This window comes from Marmota flaviventris, chromosome 7, assembly GCF_047511675.1.
Source record: "Marmota flaviventris isolate mMarFla1 chromosome 7, mMarFla1.hap1, whole genome shotgun sequence".
In the NCBI taxonomy this organism is placed as follows: Eukaryota; Metazoa; Chordata; class Mammalia; order Rodentia; family Sciuridae; genus Marmota; species Marmota flaviventris.
The window spans coordinates 122,144,311-122,166,721 of NC_092504.1; the positions used below are offsets into that span (position 1 = coordinate 122,144,311).

Sequence of the window (22,411 nt, forward strand, 5' to 3'; positions counted from 1 at the left end):
CATTTTTATATAAATAGCATGCTATTTTACTTACATGTATCTTTAAAAAATCGTTCTATAGAGTGTCCCTAGTTGTAACCGAAACTGTCGATGCAGGTTTATTTGGAGAAGGAATTGTGGAGAGTTTGATTCATGCTTGGGAGCATTTACTTTTGCAGCCAAAGGTAAGCAACATGAAAACAAATTTGAATTTCATTAAGAATTCATTATTCATTATTTCAGCAGAGATTTATTGAGTCCCTAGAGCATTTGCAAAGCAATATGAAGTTTATTTCCTACTGTCAAGGTACATAATGTGTAATTGGAAAGAAATCCATGCCAAAACCTTTGAATAGCCACATAACACAATATATATTTTTGTGCCCAGATGAGCATTATAAAGGTTAAAAAATACTCCAGGAAGAAATTCATAGGAATTGGTGTTACCTTGTGGAGGAACTTCCTATAGAATGCTTAAATATGGTTGTGAAAAGGAGGTACTTTCAGTCCTTCTTCACTCACTGCTGGGAATTTTGGCAGCTCACCAGAAGGGCGTATAGTGATGCTGGGTTGGTAGAGTTTTAAGGTGATTGTTGAACTCAGGCTGCTGACTGGGCAGCACTAACTCTTACATTTTGTATTGAAATCCTCTGTGGTAGGTCACAAATCATAGATATATAACATTTATTATGAAAGAAAGGATATTAACATGGAATAAAACTTTGCTATTTACAGAAATTAATTTGGTTTTAAAATAGCTAAAGGCTGAAAAGAAGAGCAATTTCTTTTTCAAGCAGATAATGATAATTTTGATTTTTAAATTAAAGTTGTACCCCAAAGTCCTATGTTATTTAGACTTACAGTTCTTTCCCTCCCTCCCTTCTCTGTAATTATATTAAGAAAATGTACATACATACATAGTAAATTTTTTTTTGAAAAATTTCTTAAAGTGTTTATTTTAAATTTTAAATTTTTTCTTTTTCTTTTTTTGTGGTGTTGGATTTTGAACCCTTTCTTTTTAATTTTCATTGCTTCTCATTCATGTATATTGCATACATGTGATAGTCATTTTTATTACTATATTTTCAGACCAAAGGTGAAAATGGTAATTGTGATAAGTATGGGAAAGTTATACCAGCAAGTGCTGTCATACATGGGATGGCAGTAGAATGTGCAGAGATAAGAAGACATCATAGGTAAGTAACTTAATACTAAATACTAAAAAATAATAATTTTAAGCAGAATACTGTAGTTCAAATGTTACTTAGTGCATATTTATTTGGGTGGGGATCTGAAGGTTTTTAAAAATTCTTATTTGTATATGACAGCAGAATGCATTACAATTCACATTACACATATAGAACACATTTTTTCATATCTCTGGTTGTATACAAAGTATATTCACATCATTCATGTCTTCATACGTGTACTTAGGGAAATGATGTCCATCTCATTCTACCATCTTTTTACACCTCTTGCCCCCTTTCTTCCCCTTCCTCCCCTTTGCCCTATCTAGAGTTCCTCTAATCTTCACATGCTTCCCCTCCCAACCCCACTATGAATCAGTCTCCTTATATCAGAGAAAACATTTGGCATTTGGTTTTTTGGGATTGGCTGACTTCACTTAGCATTATATTCTCCAACTCCATCTATTTACCTGCAAAAGTCATGATTTTATTCTCTTTTAATGCTGAGTAATATTAGATTGTGTATAAATACCACATTTTCTTTATCCATTCATCTACTGAAGGGCATCTAGGTTGCCATTGATGTGGCTGTGTCCCTGTTGCATGCTGTTTTTAAGTCCTTGTTTTTTAGACCAAGGTGTGGGATAGCTGAGTCCAAAGGTGATTCCATTCCCAGTTTTCCAAGAATCTCCATACTGCTTTCCATATTGGGTGCACCATTTTGCAGTCCCACCAGCAATGTATAAGTGTGCCTCTCCCCCCCCACATTCTTGCCAACATTTATTGTTGTTTGTATTCTTTTTTTTTTTTTTAATCTTTATTTTATTTATATGTGGTGCTGAGGATTGAACTCAGGGCTTCACATATGGTAGGGGAGTGCTCTACCTCTGAGTCAAACTCCAGCCCTGTTTGTATTCTTAATAGCTGCCATTCTGACTGGAATAAGATGAAATTTTAGAGTAGTTTGGATGTGCATTTCTCTAATAGCTAGAGATGTTGAACATTTTTTCATATATTTGTTGATTGATTGTGTATCATCTTCTGAGAAGTGCCTGATTGGTTCCTTGGCCCATTTATTGATTGGGTTATTTATTTTTTTGGTGTTATTTTTGAGTTCTTTATATACCCTAGAGATTAGTGTTCTATCTGATGTACAAGTGGAAAAAATTTGCTCCCATTCTGTAGGCTCTCTATTCACCTCACTGATTGTTTCTTTTGCTGAGAAGAAGCTTTTTAGTTTGAATCCATCCCATTTATTCTTGATTTTAATTCTTGCGCTATAGGAGTCTTAACAAGGAAGTAGGGGCCTAATCCGTTATAATGGAGATTGGGGCCTACTTTTTCTTCTATTAGACGCAGGGTCTCTGGTTTAATTCCTAGGTCCTTGATCCATTTTGAGTTGAGTTTTGTGCATGGTGAGAAATAGGGGTTTAATTTCATTTTGTTGCATATGGATTTCTAATTCTCCCAGCACTTTTTGTTGAAGAGGCTATCTTTTTTCCAATGTATGTTTTTGGTGCTTTTGTCTAATATAATATAACTAATTATGGTGGGTTAGTCTCTGTGTCCTCTATTCTGTTCTATTGGTCTACTAGTCTATTTTGGTGCCAATACCATGCTGTTTTTGTTACTGTTGCTCTGTAGTATAGTTTTAAGGTCTGGTTTAGTAATGCCACCTGCTTTGCTTTTCTTGCTAAGGATTGCTTTGGTTGTTCTGGGTCTCTTATTTTTCCAGATGAATTTCATGACTGCTTTTTCTATTTCTATGAAGAATGTCATTGGGATTTTGATTGCAATTACATTAAATCTATATAGTGCTTTTGGTAGTATGGTTATTTTGACAATATTAATTCTGCCTATCTAAGAACAAGGTAGATCTTTCCATCTTCTAAGGTCTTCTTTCGTTTTTTTCTTTAGTGTTCTGTAGTTTTGTTGTAGAGATCTTGCACTTCTTTCATTAGGTTGATTCCCAAGTATTGTATTTTTTTTTTTTTTTTGAGGCTATTGTAAATGGGGTAGTTTTCCTTTCTGAGGATTTGTCACTGATTACAGAAATGCCTTTGATTTATTGGTGTTGATTTTATATCCTACTACTTTGCTGAATTCATTTACTAGTTCTAGAAGGTTTTTGGATCTTCTAGGTATAGAATCATTTCCAAATAGTGCCAATTTGAGTTCTTCCTTTCCTACGTGTATTCCTTTAATTTCTTTCATCTGTCTAATTGCTCTGGCCAGTGTGTTTCAAGAGCTATGTTAAATAGAAGTGGTGAAAGAAGGCATCCCTGTCTTATTGCAGTTTTCAGAGGAATGCCTTCAATTTTTCTCTGTTTTCAATGATTTTGGCCTGGGGCTTAGCATAGATAGCTTTTACAATGTTGAGTTATGTTCTTGTTATCCCTAATTTTTCTAGTGTTTTGAACATGAAGGGGTGCTATATTTTGTCAAATGCTTTTTCTGCATCTATTGAGATCATCATATGGTTCTTATCTTTAAGTCTTTTAATGTGATGAATTACATCTATTGATTTCCGTATGTCGAACCAAACTTGCATTCCTGAGATGAACCCCACTTAATTGTGGTGCACTATCTTTTTGATATATTTTTGTATTTGATTTGCCAGAATTTTATTGAGAATTTTTGCATCTATGTTTATTAGAAAAATTGGTCTGAAATTTTCTTTCTTTGATGTACCTACCTTTGCTTGGTTTTGGAATCAGGATGACATTGGCCTCATAGAATGAGTTTGGAAGTGCTTCCTCTTTTTCTATTTCCTGAAATAAATTGAAAAGTATTGATATTAGTTCTTCTTCTTTTTTAATTTTTTTTTAAACTTCTGTTTTTTAATATTTATTTTTTAGGTGTTGATGGACACAACACAATGCCTTTATTTTTATGTGGTGCTGAGGATCGAACCCGGGTCCCGCCTGTGCTAGGCGAGTGCTCCACTGCTGAGCCACAATCCCATCCCCTATTAGTTCTTCTTTAAAGGTCTTGTAGAACTTGGCTGTGTATCCATCTGGTCCTGGGCTTTTCTTGGTTCATAGGCTTTTGATGGCATCTTCTGTTTCGTCACTGGAAATAGATATGTTTAAATTGTGTAGATAGTCCTGATTGAATTTGGGCAAATCATATGACTCTAGAAATTTGTCATTGCCTTTGATATTTTCTATTTTATAGGAGTACAAGTTTTCAAAATAATTTCTATTATATTCTGTTTTCTGTAGCATCTGTTGTGATATTTCCTTTTTCATCACTTATGTTAGTAATTTGAGTTTTCTCTCCTTCTCTTTGGATCTGAAGTTTTTTGACCTTGAAATTCATACGTTTAGGCTTAATTTATTTTTGCCTATTTAATAATTTTGTTTTAAAATAAACTTCTACAATTAAAGCCAGCTCCTTTGCTTGTTTAAATATATGTTTTAGTGGTTGATGGACCGTTATTTTATTTTTATGTGGTGCTGAGAATTGAACCCAGTGCCTTACACATTCTATGCAAGTGTTCTACCACTCAGCCCCAGCCCCAGCCCCATAAAGCCAGCTTCTTTTTTAAAATGGAAAATTATTGGTACAACATAGTGTCCTTTAGTTGTGTAATAGATTTATGTACAGAATATTTTCAGAATGATTTCAGATGAAGTTGGAATTAAAACTACTAGTGTGGGAATGAATTGTAGTTGTTGGCTTATTTTTCTTGATAACTTCATTAATGTTGTGATTAGTGTTTGGGAGGGATGAAATTTTAGGATCTAAGAAGTTCTTTCCCCCCAATAACTTAATAATAATTTAGGAAATATTAATGAATAAAAGAAGAAAATTAAAATCATCCTAAATCCCTCACCAGTAAATAACTACAATTCATTTTTATTGCATATTGTTCCTTAATCTTTTTGTCTCTCATTACTGGATGATAACAAGAATGTTTAAGGATTGGTGGGCACAAGATACCAACCATACAGTGCTTAATTAGCAAACTGGCTGAATGATAATGTACAGGTTGAATGTCAACTATTTGTAAATAAATGTGTGTAAACTTAATTTTGTTCCAAAATACCAGTATATTTGCTCTTTATTTGTGAGCCTCTTCATGTTAATAGAGTTGGTTTGTGATTTTTTAAAAATCAATTTCTTAATGTTATGAGTTTAACATTTTTAGGTTGCTTCCTCTTTTCTGCCTCTTTGTTCTTGGTGCTGGGGATTGAACCCAAGGGTTCTTTACTAAGCTACATACCTATCAGTTTTTGTAATTTTGAGACAGGTGTCACTAAGTTGCAAGGGCCTCACTAAGTTGTCAGTTCTGGCCTCTATCTTGTGGTCCCTTGGCCTCTGCCTTGGAGTTGCTGGATTTACTGGCATAAGCCACCATGCCTGGCCTTCTGCTTTTCTCCTTTTAAGACCCAGGATAAGCATCTTTGCAGTCTTGTCTCTTATTTTCTTGGAATAGATTCCTTTGTAAGAGATTTCTGAGTTAAAGGGATGTACACTTTTCAACTCTGAACATTTGTGGCTGCCCTGCCCACCAGAAAAGCTAGGCTGTGTCTCCTTGAGATTTCTTGCTATAACATGCCTTCAATAGTTCCTTCTTATATTTTATAGGAAAACCACTAAAATCGTTGGCCTGAGCAAAATAGAAATTACATAGCTGATATCTACTATTTTGAAAAAGGGTAATTTCATTGTTGATTTACTTATATAGCAAATGAGTGAGTGAGTGCAAACAAACATAGAGGAGCTTTTGTAATGTTGAAAATGCCGTCCATTTTGATTGAGTAGCTCTGTGTGAGTCAGGTCCAGAATTTGTGTTTTTGAAATTGAGCAGTGTGGGTTGAGGTTGGTGAAGAAAGATGCTGAAAAAGATATATTTGAGTGCAATTGTTTTACCTGGTAGAAATGTTTGTAAATCATAATTATAAAATTACCTCAGGGAACCTAATCAGCTGAATCTGTTGCTTACCTGAGCAAACAAATATTTAAAAATAACAGAGAAAGCTGAAACTCACCTTTTGGTTATAAAAACCTAGGAATAAAATCAATAATGTATTGATGCAGAGGAAAGTGCATGAGTGATAGTAAAAAATTTCAAAGGCCTGTATGATGTACAGGCCTTTGTAGATTTCAGGTATAGTATTTCAAATTAGTAGGGAAAGAGCAAACTGATCAGTAAATGTGGTATTAGCTTCATTTGGGGAAAACAGATCCTTACTTCTAATTCAGTAAGATCTTGCAAAACAGGGTAGTATCCAGAAGCCATAAAATATTGACAGATTGGACTACATTAAAAAGAAAAAAAATCAGTCTGTAAAATATACAGTACTTTTAAAGACAGGTGACAAACTGAGGTAAAAATTTTGTAACTTAAAACAAAGAAGGAATATAATTGTCACAATGGAAATTGGATGGGATAATATTTTTAACTGCTTTTTTGAAGATGTGGGGAAAATTTACACACTTTGGGCGCAACATTTTAGTAGCTCAATTTGGTATTTTCTAACAAAAAATTAGAGATGTTTATAAGTCCTTGGCACTGCATTTCTGCATTTTGGAATCTCTCCTGACAAACACTCATTTATGTGTATGATGATTAATGTACAGGGGTATTCACTGTATTACTATAACTGAAAAAAACAAAAACAAAAACCTATCTGAATGTTTATCAACAAGAAAATATTTAATAGATTAGAACAGTCACCTATTATAATATTATACAAGTGTCCAAAAGAATTAGCCAAGGTACATGAACAGCAAGGGAACAAGTTTATGGTATTCCATATATGAATCTGATAAGGCATAATCCTAGGAGCAAGATTCAGGACCTTATATCTCCTTGGAGAAATGGCTGATTCTAGGATTAGGGCATGTTAGATTCAAGATGATTCTAAAACATCTTGTGTCAAAAAGCAAGAAAATGCTAAAAGCATCATCATCATCATCATCATCATCATCATCCTGGGAATTTTAAAGGAACACAGGAGCATGTTTGAAGGGTTAACCACTGGTCAAATCTGGGACAGTTTAAGTACCAAAATAAGTAAGAGCTGTTATTTAAGATTGAAGCTATTGAATGAGAGTTCATGAATCTCTGCTTATAATATGCAGATTATAAATAAATATATGGGGGTAAAAGATACCTTTTCCTTACAGTGGAATGCTGACTAATAATACAGAAAAAAAAATGATGCAGAATGACTATTATGCAATCCTCATGCACAGATGATAGAAGCAAGAATCAAGAATTGACTCTTAAGTCAAGGGAAGGAATTTAATGAGAAGCAGGGTATTCAGTGGTTTTAGAGTATCTTTCAAATGTACTTATTACAGAAGGAAAATTGTAAATGTGTAGTGAAGAAACCATACAGCATTTTAACCAAGTGACCAAGCTAAGATTCTTGGTGAGGAAACCCCCTTTATATAGATAGTATTGCCTCCCAGAAGTATGCACCTAATTATGAGGAAACCATAGACAAAGTCAAGATGGAGCCAAAAAATGTACTACCTTCTTAAAAAATTTCATTGTCATGAGAGAGAAAAAGCAAAGATAAGGAACATTAAATCTCCACATTAAAGGAGATTAAAGAGATAGTTGAGAGATATTGAATGTGGATTATAGATTGGAAAATACTGATTTGGTAACTATGGTGATTAAGAGAATATCTTTACTTGTAATAAATATACACTGAAAGTGTATCTGTTGAGGGATGAATAGGCATGGTGAATGCAACCTGCTTTCAGATAATTTAGAAGAAAATAAAGAGTGTGATAAAGCAAATGTGGCAAAATATCAAAAAACACGGTATGAGAAATTCTGGTTAAAGGGTATGAGAGTTCTTTATATTGTCTGGGAAACTTGTCTATAGATTTAAAATAATTTACAAAATTAAAAAGTTAAGAGCAAAGTAAAATATGTGTAATGTATCTTTATATATATTTGAGCAATATATGTACATATTACACTCAAATGTAAAGAAGAAGGTATGGAAAGATATGCATCAAACACCAGTGAAGAAATAAGGATAGGAGTACTGTGAAGGTTGACATTCTCTTTCTATATGAAGTTGTAGCAGTAAGTCTATATTCATGTATTTTGTAATAAACCAAAAGGAACTTATTTGTCACATCTTTTTTGTTTTTATAACTTGTGACTTAAGTTATTAAAATTCTTAATTTTATTTGATGACTCCTTTTTTTGAGAGTATAATAAAAAAATTTCTAGAAGGGAACTAAACTTCTATAACTTTATGAAGGCAAATAGACTAAAACATAAATGCTTCTGGGGGCTAGGGATATAGTTCAGTTGGAAGAGTGCTTTCCTTGAATGTACAAGCCCCTGGGTTCAATCCCCAGCATTCCCACCAAAAAAAAAACCTTGTGAGGTGAGATGAGGTTGGAGTGTTTTCTTTTTACAAAATGGTCATGGAATGTTATTTTCAATGTAAATTTATTGACACAGACATCTTTATACTAAATGCATAAGCTATACAATTGTGAATTTTCACGAAATTGATATATACCTGTGTAACCAGTATTCAGATCAGGGACCAGAACATTACTACCATCCTGGAAAGTCTCCAGGAAGAATCCCTTTCCTTTGCCATTCTCTGCTCCCTCAAAAGTAGCCATTATCCTGACCTCCAGTACTACACATTAGTGTTGCTTCTTTTGAATTTTACACAGATTAAACTATATAGTGTGATTGTGTGTGTGTATGCCTTGTTTCTTTTGTTTAACATATCCATGTTGTTAGGCTCAGTTTGTTGAACATAAAATTCCATTGTATGAATATATTACAATATATTTATTTGTCTGTTTCACTATTTATGGACATTTAAATTGTATCAGTGGACTCTTGGTAAAATATTATTGCTACAAACATTCCTGAATGTTCTTTTAATGTATGAATTTCTTTGGCTATAGTCCCAGAAGTGGAAAAGCCAAATACCACGTTAAGGGTGATTCTCTAATAGATATGTTTCACTTGAGTGGGTACTGCAAAACCATCTTCCAAAGTGGACTTACTAATTTATATTCCTACAAGTAGTATGGGACTGTATCCTCATCAACACATGAACAAATAAAACTTGACTTTTATTTTTCCCCTTCTAGGGGTTGTGTACTATACATTATGGTTTTTACTTCATTACCCTGGGGATTATTGAAGCCAAGCAACTGTTAATGTACTTACTGGATTTGTTCTTTTTTTTCCCCCTGGTACTGGGGATTTAACCTAGGGGACTTTGCCATTGAGCTACATATCCTGCTCTTTTTATTTTGAGACAGTCCTAGTAAGTTGCTTAGTGCCTTGCTAATTTGCTTTGATCTTGCCATCCTTCTGTCTCAGCCTCCGACTTCTTTGGGTGGAATTACAAGTGTATGCCACCTGATTAGATGTGTTCTTCTGTGAAGTGTCTAAAATTTGATTGAATATGTGTATTACAAATATTTTCATTCAGTGATTTTTATTTTTACTTATTAGGATGTCCTTTTCTGAGCAGAAGTTCTTTATATCTGTCATTTGTTGTCTTTTATAGCTAGTGATTATGTACATAATTTAAGAAACCTATGCCCATGATATCTTATTTCATTTTTTATATGTATTTTTTATGACTCAATATTAGATGATATTACTTGATGTAAAAAAAAAAATCTTTCTCACCTACTTCCCTTATTTTGTCTCTCAACAGAGTAGGCCTTAAGGATATTGTTGGTATCCATTTGCCAAAAAATGTGAAATTTCAGAGTCCAGCTTATTCTTATATAGATAATGAAGAAACGGTTGAACCTTATACAACTGAAAAGATGAGTCGAGTTCCTGGAGGATATTTGGCTTTGACAGAGTGTTTTGAAATTATGAAAGTAGATTTTAACAATCTTCAGGTAAAAAAACAAAAAAATTCAATTATGATTTTTAAGCATTAAATTTCATGCATTGTTTAATGGATAGGACAATCTTATTTTTATGAGTTTGCATAAGATTTTGCTTCTGATATATAAAGAATTGATAAGAGAGTAATTAGAATTCCCTCCTGAAATTATTCACTCACTTCAAGCACAAATAAAAATTTCCTAAGATTTATTGGGATATATAGTTTGCCAAATGCTTTCACATTTGTCTTAGAGAGCTCTAATACCATGTTTCAGAAGAATTAGAATTATCCTTGTGCTATACAGATGAGGAAACTTTTTTTTAATTGTAGATGGACACAGTACCTTTATTTTATTTATTTTTCTCTGGTGCTGAAGATCAAACCCAGTGCCTCACATGTGCAAGGCAGGCACTTCACCACTGAGCTACAACCCCATTTCCAGATGAGGAAACTATTTATCACATTAAACAGTTTCTGCCAGAATATTCAGCATGGAAATGCAAGGGCAAGACTTCTAGACCAAGTTTTTTTTTCTCTCTGTGTCATGATGCCTTTTTAAACTAATAGTATTCCTTGAAATGAACACTAATCCAAATTTCAAGATTAAATTTGCATTATGGTGACTAGCCATTCCATTGCCCAGGACTGAGGAGTTCCTGAGACAGAGGATGTTCAGTTTTAAAACTAGGGTGGTCTTAAGAAAAGCAGGGCAAATTGATCACCCTAGTTTGTATTTGTGTATGTGGTAGAAATTGAGAAAGGCCACATAGAACGCTTTTATGAGGTCTTTTTTTTTTTAGTTGTAAATAGATTTTTTATTTTATTTATTTATTTATATGTGGTGCTGAGGATCAAACCCCAGGGCCTCACACATGCCAGGCAAGTGCTCTACCCTGAGCTACAACCCCAGCTCCATGAAGCTCTTTAATTAAGGTTAAATGTTCAAGTATACAGATGTTTTAGATGAAGCCACTTGGGGACCGAAGATTTTGTGAAGGTCATTTTAGCCTAAGATTTAAAAAATTTAATAGAAGCTTTATCCTCTAATAACTGTTGTTTGGTTATTATTGAGGTATTCTCCAACTAATTTTAATATTTTGGTTTTGCTTCCTGAGGCAGAGCAGTCTTCTTCCTAAGTATAATTGTTAGGAAGACTGAAAGTATAAGTATATAATCTGAGCAACATTCCAATAGGGAATAACACCATTGTAGTTGCTGATTACCTCAAAGCTATCCTTTTATTATTTTAATTTTTCTTTGCCATATACATTATTAAGGTTTTAATTTTGAAAGCATCACCTGCCTGTTTAACAATACTTTCAAGCCATACAGAATTGAAAATGAAAAAGCTCTGGTATTTTTCTTCCCTTTTTAAATCTTGGCCCCTCTTCCTCAGGTCAGGAGTTTGGAGTGTATCTTTCAGACTAGAATTTTCTGTTTATACACCTTTTTTTAAAAAAAATATTTATTTTTTTAGTTGTAGTTGGACACAGTACCTTTAGTTATTTATTTTTATGTGGTGCTGAGGATCGAACCCAGGCCCTTGCACGTGTCAGTCCAGTGCTCTGTGGCTGAGCCACAACCCTAGGCCACCATCATCCCTTTTTAAACAAAATAATTCTTGTGACTTTGCTACTTGCTTTGTCATCCAATATATCACGAAATTTCTTGCAGTGGCGATGTCTATCTGCCTATTCTTTGAGTAGCTGAGTGATACTCTAATATAACAGATCAAAACTCCTGATCCAGTAGTCTTGAGGTGGTTTTAGATATCCACATTACTGGTTGCTTCAGAGTGCTGGGAAGGCTATTTCAGGGATGTTCAGTGTATGAAATCCTCTCATTCATTTTACATTTTTTTCTCTAAGGAATTAAAAAGTCTTGCAACTAAAAAACCTGACTCAATTACTATTCCTGTTGTTAAAGAAGGCACATTAGATGCTGTTGTGGTTTGGTTTGTGCTTCAGCTCGATGATGAACACAGTTTATCCACAAGTCCTAGTGAGGAAACATGTTGGGAACAGGCTGTTTACCCTGTGCAGGACCTTCCAGGTAGGTCTTGTCTAGTTTTTGTTTTGTTTTTTTAAAAAAGTGTTGCTTGAATGCTCTGAGTATTCAAATCATGACTAAAAAGGGAAAAAACAAAACTCATAAAACTTTGGATATGAAGTTTTCAGTCAAGGGAAGTTGGTTAAATCTTTGAGAAGTTTTTTTTTTTCAAAAGTAGATATACATAATTAATATAAGTAGTTAAAGAAGAGAGATTAAAACCAACTCTGTTACATACCACTCAAGAATATTTATCACTGGTTTTTTAGTTATCAGTAAGTGAAAGAAATGCTGTTTTTGCTGTTGTTTGTGTTTTTAATGGAAAGTATTGGAAAATGCTTTTAGTGTAGGAGTTTTAACCCCTTGATGTATCTGATAACATCTGTGGAGACTCAGTCATAAATATGCACATACTAATAAACAAAAGCTGGCACTTCAGGGAGTTCATGGATGAATGAATTTACTAAGGAAGTTCTGTATTAAAGATAATTTTTGTGTGGAAATTTTTTTTTACAGCAATTTGATGAGTTTCAGTGAGTTTACAGCAGTTGAATTATATAGAAAAGCTCTACCCTTTTTAAGTAGAAAGGCAGTACATTTCGTTTTAGTCTCCTAGGGATCTAATTTGACAAGGTCATTAAGTTATGGATCTGTATAGTGTGTGGCTAGTGTGATGTTTTTAATTGGTAGATTTGGATTCATATCTCAAATCTGCTACTTACTGACTCCCTGTAGACTGGCCTTGCTAGTCATTTCTCCATTTTTGTTGTGATATATATATATATATATATATATATAAATGAGATGGCACTGTCTACGTTTAGCAGTATTATTGTAGGAATTATTAGAGATAAAGGGTATGAAATGTCTACCACAGTGATTGGCACTCAATAAATTATACACACACACACACACAAACATATATTTTATATTTGTATATTTATTTTCTCTCAGAGTTAACTTATATGTCATTTAAAAAAATATTTTTTATCAATTGTTTTTTATAACTTTTATTTATTTATTTATTTATTTATTTTTATGTGATGCTTAGGATTGAACCCAGGGCCTTGAACATGCTAGGCTCTACTGCTGAGTCACAAACCCAGCTCGAATTGTCATTTTTTAAAAAGTATTTTTGGAGAAGAGTCATTTAAAATGTTTAAATGTAAGAATAACAACTTGTACTTTTAACTGGTTCTAGAGCTGGTGAGAAGGTATTATGATTATTCATTTTCATTGTAAAGTTTTACCACATGTGAAACTCATAGAAAAGAGTACTTGTAGAACATAGTTCTTTCTTACACTTTGAAATTCCTAAGCATGCAAGAATATCTAAAAATTAACTGATTAGAAATATTTCAAACAGGATTCTGATGAATGCTGACTTGTTTTTTGAAAATTTTTCTTAGAGAAAAGAATGTCATGTTAAGTTAAAGTGAAATTTGATTTTGATTCCTGAATTTTTTCTATGGCCATACCACCCTGAACGCGCCCAATCTCATCTGATTCCTTAATTTTGTCTCTCTTTAGTTTTGTTAGCTTTATTATCAAAGATGATTGAGAATTCCCTGCAGCCATCTGCCCCGCCTCCCTGACCCATCTTCCCTATGGTGGTACCTATTGATAGCAGTAAACAAAACAAAACAAACCTATAATACTGATAGTGTTACAGTCCAGTAATAGAGCTCTTAAGTCTTTCTGTTATGGTACAAATTAATCGAATTTCCAAATTTTAGTTTTTCCCTAGTAAAGCTGGTGAGATTTTCCTAGTTTTTTAAAATAGTAAATTAATAAATGTAATCCTTTCTGTAGTTATTAAAAGAATTGTGGATTAAATGGGGGGGATTGGAGATGTTTATGTGATCTTCAGGCTAACAAGCATTCCATATTAATCAGTTATACTATTTCTCTCTTATTAATGAAGACTACTGGATGAAGCCTGGAGATCATGTGACAATGGAAGTATCTTGTCAAGACTGTTACCTAAGAATCCAAAGTATCAGTGTTTTAAGTTTGGAACAAGAAATGGAAGTTACAAAAAGTTTTACTAAGGATACAGACTTACTATCTTCGGGAAAGGAGGCTGAACTCTGTAGTGCCCTGGCTAACCTTCAGACCAGCAAGCCAGATGCTGGAGAGCAAATATGTGTATTGGAATCCACAGAAATTGCTTTACTTAATAACATCCCATATCATGAAGGCTTTAAAATGGCAATGAAAAAGGTATTCTCTTCATTGACTCCAGAAAAACTGTGTCAGGTGATGGATCCTCACTGTGAGGATAATGAAATGAGCTCAGGAACTGGAAGGCAAAACACTGTGCAGAGCACCTCCGAACCTTTATATGTGTTAGATGTGTCTGAAGGCTTCTCTATTCTGCCTATAATTGCTGGCACACTCGGGCAGGTTAAGCCTTACAGTTCTGTGGAAAAAGACCAGCATCGTATTGCTCTGGACCTCATATCTGAAGCCAATCACTTTCCTAAAGGAACACTTGAGTTTTGGCTGAGACATGTGGAGGATGAATCTGCTGTGTTGCAAAGGCCCAAATCAGACAAGTTGTGGAGCATAATCATACTGGATGTCATCGAGCCATCTGGGCTCATTCAGCAAGAAATAATGGAAAAAGCTGCAATATCGAGGTAAACCACAAAATAGAAATTTTTAGTTTTTTCAGTCTCAAACATCACATAAATTCTTTTAGTTCTTTAAGGGCACAACCATAAAAATGAAAGGCCATTGTGTGTTGGTCAAGCATTGTATTTGTGATTTCATGTTTACCTCTGTGTGCATATTATTACTGATTTTTTTTTTCCCTGAAGAAATCTCTGTACTGTAGGAGTGAAGAACAAAGTCTACTTTGTGTTAGGATAGCCTATGTTAATATAAGGACTTAGGTCAAAATCTATTAAAACAGGTAAGATGTTCAGGGTGAAAAAGATTAAAAAAACAAATTTATCTTTTATGATGTAAGAAACGTGTTCATGTTTGATGATATATTGGGAGAACTCATTCTTGAGAACGAGTACCAGTACTCCTGAGTCTTAATGTCTTTATTTTATAATATAGTTCTCTCTCTAAAGCTAAAGGTATTTCTCCTTTAACTTATGTTCCTCAATGTAAACTTGGCCTTATTATTTAATATAGAAAGTAAATTTGGCTATGTTTCAAAGTCCTTTAGTTATGATGCTGAGATCTGCAAAGAAGGCAATATATAACAGTTGGAATCCCAAACTTATGAAAAATACATTTTTACAGATTAAAATTTTACATTATAGGGAGAGGGTTGTTTTGTATTAAAAGAAAGAACGGTGGGAATGCAGACCCAAGATTGAAATAGTATAAAGTTAAATTATCTATTCAAGGAAGATACTTGACAAACCTGGGAAAAAAGTATTTTGCTTACATAGTTAATTATAGTCAGATTTTATATGCAGTTTCTTTTGTTACTCACATTTATTGCTTGTGTGTGTGAACCAATAAAAACAACCATTGTGATTTTCTTTTTAAACAATCTTGTATGTATATATTATTATACTGGCTCTGATCTTAAATAAATTATGGAGCTATGGAGGCTTAAGTATATACACATATAATTGTGTGTGTAATTTTAAACAGATGGACCTGAAACAAGATCTAAAAGAGTTCATATCCAGTATCAGATTTGTTCCTGAATTTACTAAGTTGTATAATTTCTTTGTTAGATGAGAATACTGGGTTAAATGTCTTTGAAGATAGTTCAACTCTGAATTTCTTACATAATGAAGTTTAACTTATTTTTGATAGTCACCTTGGAAAGTCTTATATTTCCCAAATGATTTATTTTTAGTTTTGATTTAATTTAAACTTACAGGAAAATTGCAAGAGTAGTACAGAGTACTTTTTACACATATTTACAGATTATTTACATTTCTTTTATTTATTTTATAATTTTCTTTGATTCTTTATTCTACTTTTCTTTTTTGAGAGTAGGTTAGAGACATAGTACTCCTTTACTACTACATAACTTATGTATGTATTTTTTTTATTAGAGCATTATAGTTGCAAACAGTAGTTGTGTACATTTTTAAAAAATCATACATGTGAGGAATTTGATTTTAAACTCTCTCTTCCTTTGCTTCTTCTCCTGCTTCCCATTATTCTCTTCCTCTGTGTTACTGATATTCCTTTCACTCATTTATTTAGTTTTGACTTGTTCTTTCTACATGTACATAAAGGTGAAATTTACTGTATATATTCATATATGTGTATAATGTGATTTTGTTAAATTCATTTCATATTTCTTCCCTTTTCCTGTCTTTTCTTTCTCCCTCTTGTTCTCCTCCTCCTATTCCATTGATGTTACCTATATCTTTATGATATTAAACCCTCCTCCCCCTTACTGCTTTCTTTCTGTTATTTTGCTCTAGCTTCTACATATCAGAAAAATATTTGGCTCTTTATTTTCTGAGTCTGGCTTATTTCACTTAGCAGGACTGGTATTACTTCTGAGATAACTTAGCAGAAAGTCCATTTGGTCCTGGGCTTGCCTTTTTTTCCCCTAAGACTTTTCATTGCTGTATTGATCTGTTTAGGGTTTCTGTATCTTCCTGGTTCGATTTAGGCAGGTCATATATCTAGAAATTTGCCAATATCTTCTAGATTTTCCAGTTTATTAGAGTACAACTTTTCAAAATAGTTGTTTTTTCAGTCTTTATTTCATTAATTTGGCTCTGATCTTATTTATTTCCTATCTTCCACTGACTTTGGAATTAGTTTGTTCTTCCTTTACTAAGGCTTTGAATTAGAACATAAGCTTATTTATTTGGGAATCTATTTTTTTATTTAGGTACTCAATGTTCTAAATTTTCTTCTTAGAACTACTTTATACCATCTGAGAGATTTTGATATATTGTATGTCCTCATTTGTTTCAAAAATTTTTCTTGAATTCTCTTTTCTTTTTTGATCCATTCTTTATTTAAAAGAGTATTCTTCAATGTTTATGTGTTTATGTGGTTTCTATGGTTTTTCTTGCTGTTGATTTTTAGATTCATTCCATTATGATGTGATAGGATATATGGATTATATCAGGTTTTTTTTGGTGTGTATGTGTGTTTGCTAAGACTTAAACACTGTGACCTAGAAGATGATCTGTTTGGAAAAGTTTGCATAAGTTGCTGAGAATAGGGAAATTCAGTTGTTTGGGTGAAATATTCTGCACATGTCTATTAGGTCCATTTGATTTGTAGTATTATTTAGGTTGGACATATCTTTATTAATTTTATGCCTTGAGAACCTGTCTGCATGATAAGGGTTGTTGAAATCACAATATTACAAGTATTATTTTATTGGGGTTTATCAGATTATAGTTTATATATATAGTTTATCAGATATATAGTGTTTAGCATTTTTAAAAAAATATAATTGGATGTGCTGACATTTGGGGCAAATATACTTACTATCATTATATCTTCTTGTTGGATTGATCCCTTTGCCAGGATGTAGTGTCCTTTTTTTGTCCCATGATTAATTTTTGCTTGAAATCTGCTTTGTCAGATATGACAAAGTTTTCTGACTCCATTTGCATGGTGTATTTGTTTCCGTCCTTTTTCTTTCAGCCTGTGTCTTTGCTAATGACATGAGTCTCTTGCAAATAGCATCTAATTGCATCTTTTTTTTTTTTTTTAATATTTATTTTTTAGGTGTAGGTGGACACAATATAATGCCTTTATTTTATGTGGGTCTGCCCATGCTAGGTGAGTGCTCTACTGCTGAGCCACAATCCCAGCCCTGCTTTTTTTTTTTTTTTTAGCCCATTCTGCTAGTCTGTGTCTTTTAATTGAGGAGTTGAGACCATTTATATTCAGGGTTTTCATAGCTATGAATTTGTGGTTTCCTGCCATTTTGATTTCTTGTTATTGATTGCTCTTCTATTGATATTCATTTATTTAGACACTTTGGGATTTGTTTTTGGATTCCTCTATGTGCAGTTTATCTTTGTAGTACTGGATTAATGGTCATGGGTTCTCTTAGCTTACCGTTGTCATGGAAAGTTTTTATTTCTCCATTTGAAAGAGATCTTTCCTGGGTTTAGCAGTCTTGGCTGGCAATAGTTTTCTAATAGAGCTTGTAATATTCTTATTTCAGGACCTCCTTGATTTTAGTGCCTGAGGCGAGAAGTCAAAGGTGAACTCTAAATATGACTTGATGTTTCTCTCTTGCAGCTTTCAATATTCTTTATAATTTTCTATGTTAGCCATTTTGATTATGATGTGTCTTGGGAGAACTTCTTTTTTGATCTGCTCTATTTGGGGACTTGTATGATTCCTGTGTTTGAATAGCTATATAATTTCTGATATGGGGAAAGTTTTCTGTTAATATCTCTTTGACAGTTTTCTTTATGCTTTTATACTGTATCTTCTATGATCTCTTCTATACCGGTGACACTCATGTTTGATCTGTTGATGTTGTCCCAGAGTTCATCATTTTTTTCTCCTTTATTGAATACTATTATACTCCAGTTCATGTGCCCTGTATTCAATCCCTGGTCTTTTATCTGTAAGGGCTGAAGTACTATTTTATTTTTATTTTTTTAATATTTATTTTTTAGTTTTTTTAGGTGGACACAATATCTTTATTTTTATGTGGTATTGAGGATCGAACCCAGTGCCCCGCGCATGCCAGGAGAGTGCGCTACTGCTTGAGCCACATCCTTAGCCCTGAAGTTCTATTTTCCACACACTCTAATCTGTTGTTGTTACTTCCAAGTGAATTTTAAATTTGATTCATTGGTTTTGAAATTAAATGATTCATTTGATTCATTCATGGTTTTGATTCCATGAATTCTGATTTGCTTCTTTTCCATATTTGTATTTCTTTATTGAAGTGGTCTGTCATCTCCTGTATTAGCTCTTAATGCATTCCTTAGATCTTCTTTTAGTTCATTGAACGTTTTAATGAGACAGAAAGAAGCAAATTTTAAAAAATTTTTTAATGTTTATTTTTTAGTTGTAGTTGGATACAATACCTTTACTTTAGTTATTCATATGTGGTGCTGAGGATTGAACCCAGGACCTTGCACGTGCTAGATGAGGCCTCCACAGTTGAGCCATAACCCCTTGAATACAACATTTTTAAGTGCCCAAAGGAAAAACATGTAAAACTGAAATTTTATATTTAGAAAAACATTCTTTAGGAAGGAAGGCAAAATAAATATATTTTCATATAATGAAAAGCTAAGAGCCAGCAGATTTGTTTAAAAAATAATTATTGGTCTTCAGACAGAAAGAAAATGATACTGGAAGGAAAACTGGGCATCAGTGATAAAGAGAAAGCAACACAATAACAAATATGTGGGTAAATGTAAGAGGTTATCATCTTTTTGTCTTCTTTAAGATATGTTTTTGACTTTTGAAAGGAAAATTAAGAAAATATCTAAAACTGAACAGAAGGGAAAATACTGCATATAAAAATTTGTGGGTGCAATGAAAACAGTGCTTAGAGATTTATAACATTAAATGCTTATGTTAACTAAGAAGAAAGTTCTCAATAATTTTAAACTTCCTAAGTTTAAAATGATGATCAAAATAAACCCAACACTAGCCCAAAGTACAAACTGTACAAACTATCCACCTTATAGATTTATTAGATCAATTTCTGGAAGAGCTTGAACTACCACAAGAACATGAACATTTAGATGGTCCAGTGACCATTAAAGAAAATAAAGTTCTAATAGGAAAATCTCTAAAAAGATCTTCAGGTATTTATATCAATGATATCATTGGAAAAATTTACCACACATTTGAAGAATTAATACCAATTCTTTACAAACATTCCCAAGAAGTAGAAGAATAGGGAACAATTCACAGTATACTTTATGAAGCTGGTATTACAAGATAGTTGAACCAGAAAAGACAGTGTCAAAATAAAACAATGAAAGAAACCCCAGATTGATAGACCAAAGTCCGACCTGTATAGACACACAAATATTGACAAACAATAAAGACCTATGAATGTATAGATTGATGTAGAATAATTATGATAAAATTCAGTATCCATTGATAAAAACTTTCAGAAAAATAGGAATAGAGAGTATTATGGAGTGTTAAATTATATCTCTCAGAAGATATATTTAGGTTCCAACTCCATACATAGGAATAAGGCACCCCCTCATTTTCCCCCAGAAATGGTATTAGTATGATTTAATTACCTCAGGGACTGGAGTTAACATCATTCATGGTTCAGTGGGGTTTGCATCCTTATAAAGAGATCAGGGCAAGCTTTGATTCAGTGTGATTAGGAGTCCTTATATGATTATCTTCATAATAAACAAAGATTATTATCTTTAATTTATATTTGTAGTGAAATATTTTAATTCCCTTACCTGTCATTTTGGGTACATTCCATAGGTATTTCTTTGTGGTTTCCATGGGTGTTTCATTTACATACAGAGGGATCCCACTATAGCAGTGTCACTCTACAGCAGTGTGACTTAAGTAGTGTACAGAATGCTGCTGTACCTCTGCAACCCTACCCCCTCAGCTACTTATGTTACATGTGTGTACACTGTGTTTTCCATCTTGTGGAAAACAAAAAATAGCACTAGCTTTTACAATTGTCATGAATTTGTTTCCTAGAGATATCTAAAAAACTGAAAACCGAGTAATTTTATAAGTGTCCCACTAATTCCTATAGGGTTTTTGTGAGTGTTCTAAATAGAGTAGTGGTACATAATGGTTTAATCCGGAGCAGTTCCTTAACCTTTGATTATGTACTGTGACATTGATATTTTTGAAGGATTTAGGCTAGTTTTTTGTAGTATGGCCTTTCATTTAAATTTGCTTCTTCATGATCAGATTTATACTATGTATTTTTTTTATTAGTTGCTCAAAACAGTACAATGATCTTGACATATCATACATTTGATTGCAGTATCACATTGGTTTTACAGCCACGTTTATACATATAGCCATATTAGTGTCTATTATATTCTGCTACCCTTCCTATTCCCCCCTCCCGTCCCATCCCCTCCCATCACCTCTCTCTACCCACTCTATGACACTTTTCTCTCTTTTTTTTCTTCCTCACACCATCTTATGTAATTTTGCATAACAATGAGGGTCTCCTTCCATCTTCTGTGCGATTCCCCTTCTCTCTCCCATTCCCATGCATGTCTCATCCCTATTTAATGGTAGTCTTCTTCTCATGCTCTTCCTCCCTGCTCTGTTTTGAGTTGCCCCCCTTATATCAAAGAAGACATTCGGCATTTGCTCCTTAGGGATTGGCTAGCTTCACTCAGCATAATCTGCTCTAATGCCATCCATTTCCCTGCAAATGCCATGATTTTGTTATTTTTTGGTGCTGAGTAATATTCCATTGTGTATAAATTCCACATTTTTTTTTTATCCATTTATCTATTGAAGGGCATCTGGGTTGGTTCCACAGTCTAGCTATTGTGAATTGTGCTGCTATGAACATTGATGCTATGTATTTTTGGTGGGATATTATAGATATGGTGTTTGAGATCCCAGTGCATTGTATCAGAAGGCACAAATCTATTTTTCCTGTTATTAATGATGTAAACTTTGATTACTTGGTTAAGGTTTTTCCACTGAAACTTTGAAATTTTTCCTTTTGTAGTTAATGCTTCATTAGTGGGTGTTAGTATTTTAAGACCATATAAATGTACAATTCCTCATCAGACCTTTATTTGCTGATTTTAATCTCCATTGATTTTTTTAAACCCTTCTGTCCAATATGTTAATTTATTTTTACTTGGGCTCCTGGATTCTATTCTATTGAGTTATAAGCCATTACTCTCATTTATTTGTACACAAATAGTTGTGATAGCTTTATTTATAATACTTGAAAACCAGAAATAATACTAGTATGCTTGCATCTATGGTTACTATAGTACACCCATATTGTGACATACCACTAAGGACTATTTATACTTGCAGAAACTTAAGTCAGAGCCCAAAGAATTATGTTGAGTGAAAATAGTCCCCAGAGAACATATAATCAAATTTATGATTGTGTTGAAATTACAGAGATGGAGGACAGATTGCTTGGGATTAAGAAGAAGGTAGGTGCATTTGTAAAAGTATATGAGGCAAATGAGTGTAAGGGTATATACTTACAGGCTCCTTAAAAGGGTAACAAGAGTGATCTTGTTGTTAGTGATAGAAATGTTCTGGATCTTCATTTTCTAATTTTCTACATCTTGATTATGGTATTGTACTCTATTTTGCAAGATTTTACCACTGGGAGAAACTGGGTAAAAGGACATGGGATCTCCTTGTTTTATTTCTTAGAACTGCATAGAAGTATATGACTTATGTCAAAACATAAGGTTGATT

General features: G+C 33.2%; 1 protein-coding gene across 3 annotated transcripts in view; it reads left to right on the forward strand.

The window, feature by feature from the left end:
- The window catches only part of Prmt9 (protein arginine methyltransferase 9), a 45,730-nt gene that overhangs the window by 10,115 nt on the left and 13,204 nt on the right, over nt 1-22,411 (forward strand). For all 3 annotated transcript variants that reach the window (XR_011708028.1, XM_027926779.2, XM_027926780.2), the window contains 5 exons: nt 62-164; nt 1,069-1,175; nt 9,842-10,034; nt 11,893-12,076; nt 13,998-14,715. Coding sequence is in view for 2 of the 3 variants with exons in the window: in XM_027926779.2 (XP_027782580.1) it covers nt 62-164; nt 1,069-1,175; nt 9,842-10,034; nt 11,893-12,076; nt 13,998-14,715 (1,305 nt within the window). In the remaining variant the exon portion in view is untranslated. The remainder of the gene's footprint in view (nt 1-61; nt 165-1,068; nt 1,176-9,841; nt 10,035-11,892; nt 12,077-13,997; nt 14,716-22,411) is intronic.